At 36.8% G+C, this 8,791-nt stretch overlaps 1 protein-coding gene across 1 annotated transcript; it reads left to right on the forward strand.

Moving 5' to 3' along the window:
• The first annotated feature begins 253 nt into the window (after positions 1-253).
• On the forward strand, positions 254-1,189 carry LOC141552919 (olfactory receptor 2D2-like). The gene has a single exon (XM_074284833.1). The coding sequence runs from the start codon at positions 254-256 to the stop codon at positions 1,187-1,189; it is 936 nt and encodes a 311-aa protein (XP_074140934.1).
• Positions 1,190-8,791: the final 7,602 nt, after the last annotated feature.

The following is an 8,791-nucleotide window of genomic DNA, read 5'->3' on the forward strand; positions in this document are numbered from 1 at the left end:
TGAAGAAGATTTCTGTTAAATGTAAAGAAGCATTTTCTAACATAACTTAGTCCACAAATAGAATGGCTTCTTGATATGATAGTATACTGCTTATCATTGGATGTTTTCAATGATCATTTATCAGTACAGCTTTTAATGGTTGGGTAGGAGATTGGACTTTAAAGATCTCTTCTAATTATATGATTCTATGATTCTATAGGTTACAGTTTTGTACCCAAAATTTTGCTATTCTTCGAAAGGACCAAAAAATAGTATGAAGGATACCAACAAGACCTGGGTAACAGAATTCTTCTTTCTGGGACTTTCTGATGACCTTCAAACTCAGATTTTACTCTTTGTATTATTCCTGGTGGTCTACTTGGTTACTGTACTTGGAAACCTGCTCCTTATCTCCCTGGTTCTGATTGACTCAAAGCTCCATACATCCATGTACTTTTTCCTTGGCAACTTGTCTTTGGCTGACCTGTGCTTTTCTACCTGTATTGTTCCCCAAGCTCTTGCCCACCTGTTGTCCAGGAAGAAGATCATTTCCTTCACAGGATGTGCAGCTCAGCTTTTTTTCTCTCTCTTTTTAGGATGTACAGAGTGTGCATTATTGGCTGTGATGTCTTATGATAGATACTTAGCAATCTGTGATCCTATGCATTATCCTCTCATCATGACATGGAGACTATGTGGCCACTTAGCCTTAGGTTGCTGGGCCAGCGGTATTCTAGTGACATTAGTTGATACTACAGTCACATTACAACTTCCCTACCAAGGAGATAATAGAATTGCTCATTTCTTTTGTGAGTCCCCAGCCCTTTTGGCTTTGGCGTCAACAGACACTCATAGCTCACAGATGGTCATTTTCCTCATGGGAGTGGTGATACTTCTTGCACCTGTTTCTCTGATCCTGGCATCCTATGGTTCCATTATAGTGACTATTCTCAAAATGAAGACAAACTCAGGAAGACTCAAGGCATTTTCCACCTGTGGCTCCCACCTTCTTGTGGTCATTATTTTTTATGGGTCAGCAATTATCAACTATATGACACTTAAATCCTCCAAGGAGCAGGGGAAAGTAGTGTCTGTGTTCTATACTGTGATAAACCCTATGCTTAATCCCCTCATCTACAGCCTGAGGAACAAGGATGTGAAGAGAGCACTCAAAAATGTATCCAAAAGAAAGAAACTCTTGAGATCCTGATTGTCTCGCTGTCATTAAATATAGTATTGTCTCAACTCCCAGGACTGTTATAGCCCTTCTTATCCCAAGAAAAAATTATCTTTTCATTGTGATTAGCATATGTGAATACAGGTTTATATTTCTCTGTAATGATATTTAAAATGTTTATGTATTGTAAATGTCTCAGATATGGAGAGGTATGACATCATTTGTCCATCACCTTAAAGAATTAAATAAGAATTTTGTTAATAAGTAGGATTTTAAAACAGAAATTTTATCAATGTGGAATTATTATAACAAGTAGACTTTGGGAAAAAGAAGCAGATATTGTATAATGATCATCAGGAACAAAAAAAAAAGGGGGTCAGGCAATTGGGAAATTAGTGAGGAAAATTACACAAAAAGTTGACCTGTTTTTAGATTACCTTGAGTGGAAATATAGTATCTAAAATTTATAAGGTAGTCATGTCTTTGTATTCTGTTATGGTAAGATTGCATCTGCAATGCTGTATTCTATAAGGAACACATATTTTTTATTTTACTATTTGATTATGTTTTAGAACTTTTCTAATTTCTGAATATGTTATTCTACTTTACTACTTGAACTATTCCCTATAACAAAGATTTTGAAGGAAAAAGAAAAAAAGTGATGAAGCACTAATATCCAGCATTTCATGTAGTATTCCACACTGACAATCTGCTTTTACAAAGAGGAAAGGAAGTTATATGTTCTTCGGATTAAAAGGTATACCAGTGGTGTGTAAAATCTTATATTGCGCACAAAAGTGCGCAAAATGTTTAGAACTATATGCAGGTCCATTATCTGTTTTTATTTCCTGTGGCACACCCATAATTGCAAATGCTTGGATAAGGAATTCAGTGACCACTTGGGCTGTCTCTTTTGACGTTGGCACTGCAAAAGTGAATCCTGAAAAGGTATCTACTACCACATGGATAAAAGACAGACGACCAAAAGATTTATAATGGGTCACATCCATTTGCCAGATTTCATTGGGTCTCAAACCACGAGGATTCTTCCCTGGAGGGAGTGTAGGAGCGTGGAAAGAAAGGCAAGATATACAGCTTTTTTACTATACTCCTAGCTTCCTCTCTTGTTATTCCAAATTGTAAACGTAAAGCTCAAGCAGCTTGATGATATTTAGAATGAGATTCTTGTGCTTCCTGAAATAAAGGAGTACTGGCTAACATAGTTAAAAGGCTATCTGCCTTTGAATTTCCATCAAAAATAGGACCTGGAAGTCCACTATGTGAGTGGACATGCAAGATATAAATCTTGCCTGGAGGCTTTCTCACTTGCTCTTGAAGTTCCTTAAAGAGCTGATAAATATTAGAGGCTACAAATTTTATTTGGGCTGGCAATTCTTTGTACCACACCTACTGAATAGGCTGAATCAGTAATTATATTTACGTCTCCTGGGTAACAAATAAGAGCTAGCATGATAGCAAATAATCCATTCTGCTGAGTGGACTGAAAAGGAGTCCTGACTACTCTCTTTATGGTTAAATCATGAGAGTATACAGCACAAATATTTTCTTTGGAGGCATCTATAAAGATTGTTGGTCCTTTAAGAAGAACCTTAGAAACCTTTTCTTCAAAAATCCATCACCAATTATGTAGTAGCCGGGTTATCTTTAATGGAGATCCATGTGCAAAATTTGGAGCTATGGCCAATAAAATTTGCCATTCTGAAATGGTCTCACAGCATACATTAATTTGTGTGTTAGTATAGAATGTGTATGTTTTTTCAGGGCTTATCCCAGATAATTGTACTACTCTCTTAATAGCCTTTAATAAAATTCTAGCCATAAGCACTGGGTAAGGAGTAAGGCTTTGTTATGGTTGTGCTGGGAGGTTCACCCACTCAATCACACTGTCTCCTTGATGAAGGACTGCTGTGGGTGCCTCTTTTGTAGCAAAAACTGATATTTCCAAGGGTTTTTGAGTGACTCTTTCAACCACATTGGATAAAGCCAGATCAACTTCTCTCAAAGCCTCTTGTGCTTCTTTTGTAAGCTGGCCGGTGAATTTAAAGGCCCGAACCAAAGGTGTGAATTCTGAGCTAGAGAATTGCCCAGACAGCCTGAGTTATCACCTTGTAATCCTAACAAAATAGAAAGACAGATAGATAGAGATATAAATAGATAGGCATTTTTAGATATAAATAGATAGATAGATATCTCTGTATTTATAGAGATATGTCTATCATTTACAGCCTCTAACAATAATGCACTCAATAGGTATAACACCGGACTTCCGGCCAAGATGGCGGCCTGGAGGCAGACAGCTGCTTGAGCTCCTCGTTTTCTCTCAGAACTTACTTCATGACAAGCCTCTGACTTAATGCTTGACCCAGAAAGAAATCCACAAATTATCACCAAGAGAAGACATCCTTGAAAGTCGCCAGAAAAGGTCTGTGTTTGTTCGGGGGAGGGTCAATCAGACTGGGCGCAGACTGAGGGCAGACAGCCAGAGCAAGACAGGCAGCTCACACAGCTCAGACCGGAGGGGGAGGGGTGTGATCTCTGCCGTTTCTGTGAAAGGGCTTTTGCCCCAGTGTGGATGCTCCGTCTTGGCAGCAAGCCAGGAGCGGTGGAGAGGGTGTAAACACTGGAGGTGAAGATTAAAACCCCAGAAAGCCAGCGTCTCTCAGAGCCCGGCCACCCCCAACCCCCACCTGGACTGACTTGGTGCGTTCTCGGAGCCTCAGAGCACAGACTCAGTACAGTCATTGCTGTTCTGTTAGTGGCTCTCTGCTGCCCTACCCCCAGTCTGTAGAGGAAGCCCATTAATACCATCCAGCCCCATCCCCCGCAAAACAGACCAATTGTTTCTCTTGTCAGTTTGTTTTCTTTGATTCCTACTCTGACAAAATGAACAAAAAATTCAAAAGGGCTCTAACCATTGACAGCTTCTGTGTGGAGAGGGAGCAGACTTCAAATGCTGAAGAGACTAGGAACAGAATGTCCCCAGATGTATCCCCTGGGAGGGATATAAGCTGCTCCTCAATACAAAAGAACCTCATAGAGGAAATCAAAAAGGCTCTCACAAGAGAGCTGGAAGAGAAATGGGAAAAGGAAAGGGAAGCTTGGCAAGAGAGCCTGGAGAAGTCATCCCATGCATTCAAAGACAGAATGGATAAAGAAATCAAATCATTGAGAAACAGGATTAGTGAGCTGGAAAAGGTAAACAACTCCAAGGAAAACAGGATTAGAGAGCTGGAAAAAGAAATCAGCTCTCTAAAAAATACAATGGAAAAAAATTCCATAGAAGATAAAAACTCAATTGGACAATTACAAAGAGATATAAAAAAAGTGAGTGAAGAAAATACATCATTGAAAATTAGACTGGAACAAGTAGAAATGAATGACTCAAGGAGAAACCAAGAGGGAGTCAAGCAAAACCAGAGAAATGAGACAATTGAAAAGACTGTCAAGTACCTTACCAGAAAGACAACAGACCTGGAAAACAGATCCAGGAGAGACAATTTGAGAATAATCGGACTCCCTGAAAAATGGGAGGAAAAAAAGAGCTTGGACACCATTTTCGAGGAAATTATCAAAGAGAACTGCCCAGACGTTTTGGAAACAGAGGGTAAAATAGACATTGAGAAAATTCATCGATCACCTACTGAAAGGGACCCTAAAATCAAAACGCCAAGAAATATAGTGGCCAAGTTCAAGAACCATCAGACAAAGGAAAAGATATTGGAAGCTGCTAGAATAAAACAATTCAGATATGGAGGATCCACAATAAGGATAACACAGGATCTAGCAGCGTCCACATTAAAAGAACGCAGGGCCTGGAACATGATATTCCGAAAGGCTAAGGAACTTGGTATGCAGCCAAGAATAACTTACCCAGCAAGAATGAGCATCATTTTCCAGGGAAGAAGATGGACATTTAACGAAATAAATGAATTCCATCTATTTTTGATGAAAAAACCAGACCTACATAAAAGGTTTGATCTTCAAATACAGAACTCAAGAGACTTCTAAAAAAGGTAAAAAGAAATCTTGAGAACTATACTTCTGTCAAAAAAATATGTAAAGAACATATGTACAATTTGTCTTAGAAACTAGAGGTGGAAAGGAGATTATATCATAAAAAAGTATAAAGTGGTGGTACTACATCTCATGAAGAGGCAAAGGTAACCTATTATAACTGAGAGAAAGAAAGGAGGGAGATGAACATAGCGTGTATCAATAGACATATTCGATTTATGGTGAAACTTCTTCCACTTCATTGAAAAGTGAAAGGGAAGGAGTAAGCTAAGGGGAAGGGAATACAGTAATTTCGAGGAAAAGGGATAAAATAAGGGGAGGATCTTTAAGGTGGGGGAGGGATCCTAAAAAGGGAGGGCTGTGAAAAGCAAGTGGTGTTTACCAGTTTAATACTGGATAGGAGGGTAAAAGGGAAGGAAAGGGGAAAAGCATAAGCAGGGGTTAATAGGATGGCAAGCAATATAGAATTAGTCCTTCTAACCATAAATGTGAATGGGGCAAACTGCCTCATAAAGAGGAAGCAGTTAGCAGACTGGATTAAAAGTCAGAATCCTACTATATGTTGTTTACAGGAAACACACCTGAAACAGGATGAGACATTCAAACTAAAAGTAAAAGGGTGGAGCAGAATCTATTATGCTTCAGGCAAAACCAAAAAAGCAGGAGTAGCCATCCTCATCTCAGATCAAGCAAAAACAAAAATTGATCTAATTAAAAGAGATAAGGAAGGGCATTATATCCTGCTAAAGGGAAGCATCAATAGTGAAGCAGTATCAATATTAAACATGTATGCACCAAGTGGTGCAGCATCTAAATTCTTAAAAGAGAAATTAAGAGAGCTGCAAGAGGAAATAGATAGCAAAACTATAATAGCGGGAGATCTCAACCTTGCACTATCAGAATTAGATAAATCAAACCACAAAATAAATAAGAAAGAAGTCAAAGAGGTAAATAGAATACTAGAAAAGTTTGATATGATAGATCTTTGGCGAAAGCTAAATGGAGACAGAAAGGAATATACTTTCTTCTCAGCAGTTCATGGAACCTATACAAAAATTGATCATATACTAGGGCATAAAAACCTCAAAATCAAATGCAGTAAGGCAGAAATAGTAAATGCATCCTTTTCAGACCATAATGCAATCAAAATAACATTTAATAAAAAGCCAGGGGAAAATAGACCAAAAAATAATTGGAAACTAAATAATCTTATACTAAAGAATGATTGGATAAAACAGCAAATCATAGACATAATTAATAACTTCACCCAAGAAAATGACAATAATGAGACATCATACCAAAATGTGTGGGATACAGCCAAAGCAGTAATTAGGGGAAGTTTTATATCTCTACAGGCCTACCTGCATAAAATAGAGAAAGAGAGGGCCAACGAATTGGGTTTACAACTAAAATTGCTAGAAAAGGAACAAATTAAAAACCCCCAGACAAACACAAAACTTGAAATTCAAAAAATAAAAGGTGAGATTAAAAAAATTGAAAGTAAAAAAACTATTGAATTAATTAATAAAACTAAGAGTTGGTTTTATGAAAAAACCAACAAAATAGACAAACCCTTAGTAAACCTGATTAAAAAAAGGAAAGAGAAAAAGCAAATTGATAGTCTTGAAAATGAAAAGGGTGAACTCACCACTAATGAAGAGGAAATTAGAACAATAGTTAGGAGCTACTTTGCTCAACTTTATGCCGATAAATTTGATAACTTAAATGAAATGGAAGAATACCTTCAAAAATATAGCTTGCCCAGATTAACAGAGGAAGAAGTAAGTAGTCTAAATAGTCCCATCTCAGAAAAAGAAATAGACCAAGCTATTAACCAACTTCCTAAGAAAAAGTCCCCAGGACCAGATGGATTTACAGGTGAATTCTACCAAACATTTAAAGAACAACTAACTCCAATGCTATGTAAACTATTTGAAAAAATAGGGATTGAAGGAGTCCTACCAAATTCCTTTTATGACACAGACATGGTACTGATACTTAAACCAGGTAGATCGAAAACTGAGAAAGAAAACTATAGACCAATTTCCTTAATGAATATTGATGCTAAAATCTTAAATAAGATATTAGCAAATAGACTTCAGAAAATCATCCCCAGGATAATACACTATGACCAAGTGGGATTTATACCAGGAATGCAGGGCTGGTTTAATATTAGGAAAACTATTAGTATAATTGACCATATTAATAATCAAATTAATAAAAACCATATGATCATCTCAATAGATGCAGAAAAGGCATTTGATAAAATCCAACATCCATTCCTACTAAAAACGCTTGAGAGTATAGGAATAAATGGACTATTCCTTAAAATAATAAGGAGCATATATTTAAAACCTTCAGTAAACATCATATGTAATGGTGATAAACTAGAACCTTTCCCTGTTAGATCAGGAGTGAAACAAGGTTGCCCACTATCACCATTACTATTCAATATAGTACTAGAAACTCTAGCCTTGGCAATAAGAGCCGAGAAAGAGATCCAAGGAATTAGAGTAGGAAATGAAGAAATCAAATTGTCACTTTTCGCAGATGACATGATGGTATACTTAGAGAACCCCAAAGACTCTGCTAAAAAGCTATTAGAAATAATTCAGAATTTTAGCAAAGTCGCAGGATACAAAATAAATCCACATAAATCCTCAGGATTTTTATACATTACCAACACAATCCAACAGCAAGAGATACAAAGAGAAATTCCATTCAAAATAACAGTCGATAGTATCAAATATTTGGGAATATATCTACCAAAGGAGAGTCAGGAATTATATGAGCAAAATTACAAAACACTTGCCACAAAAATAAAGTCAGATTTAAATAATTGGAAAGACATTCAATGTTCTTGGATAGGCCGAGCGAATATAATAAAGATGACAATACTCCCCAAACTAATCTATTTATTTAGTGCTATACCAATCAGACTCCCAAGAAACTATTTTAATGACCTAGAAAAAATAACAACAAAATTCATATGGAAGAATAAAAGGTCGAGAATTGCAAGGGAACTAATGAAAAAAAAGTCAGAGGAAGGTGGTCTAAGTGTACCTGATTTAAAGCTATATTATAAAGCAACAGTCACCAAAACCATTTGGTATTGGCTAAGAAATAGACTAGTTGATCAGTGGCATAGGTTAGGTTCACAGGACAAGATAGTGAATAAAAATAGCAATCTAATCTTTGACAAACCCAAAGATCCCAAATTTTGGAATAAGAATTCATTATTTGACAAAAACTGCTGGGAAAACTGGAAATTAGTATGGCAGAAACTAGGCATGGACCCACATTTAACACCACATACTAAGATTAGATCAAAATGGGTCCAAGATTTAGGCATAAAGAACGAAATCATAAATAAATTGGAGGAACATGGGATGGTTTACCTCTCAGACTTGTGGAGGAGGAAGGAGTTTGTGTCCAAGGGAGAACTAGAGACCATTATTGATCACAAAATAGAACATTTTGATTACACCAAATTAAAAAGTTTCTGCACAAACAAAACTAATGCAAACAAGATTAGAAGGGAAGTAACAAATTGGGAAAAAATTTTTACAGTTAAAGGTTCTGATAAAGGCCTCATCTCCA

Source organism: Sminthopsis crassicaudata, chromosome 2 (assembly GCF_048593235.1).
Source record: "Sminthopsis crassicaudata isolate SCR6 chromosome 2, ASM4859323v1, whole genome shotgun sequence".
In the NCBI taxonomy this organism is placed as follows: domain Eukaryota; kingdom Metazoa; phylum Chordata; class Mammalia; order Dasyuromorphia; family Dasyuridae; genus Sminthopsis; species Sminthopsis crassicaudata.

What these genes read in the sequence shown, in the direction of transcription:
- LOC141552919 (XM_074284833.1), top strand. Translation starts at nt 254, where the DNA reads ATGAAGGATACCAACAAGACCTGGGTAACAGAATTCTTCTTTCTGGGA.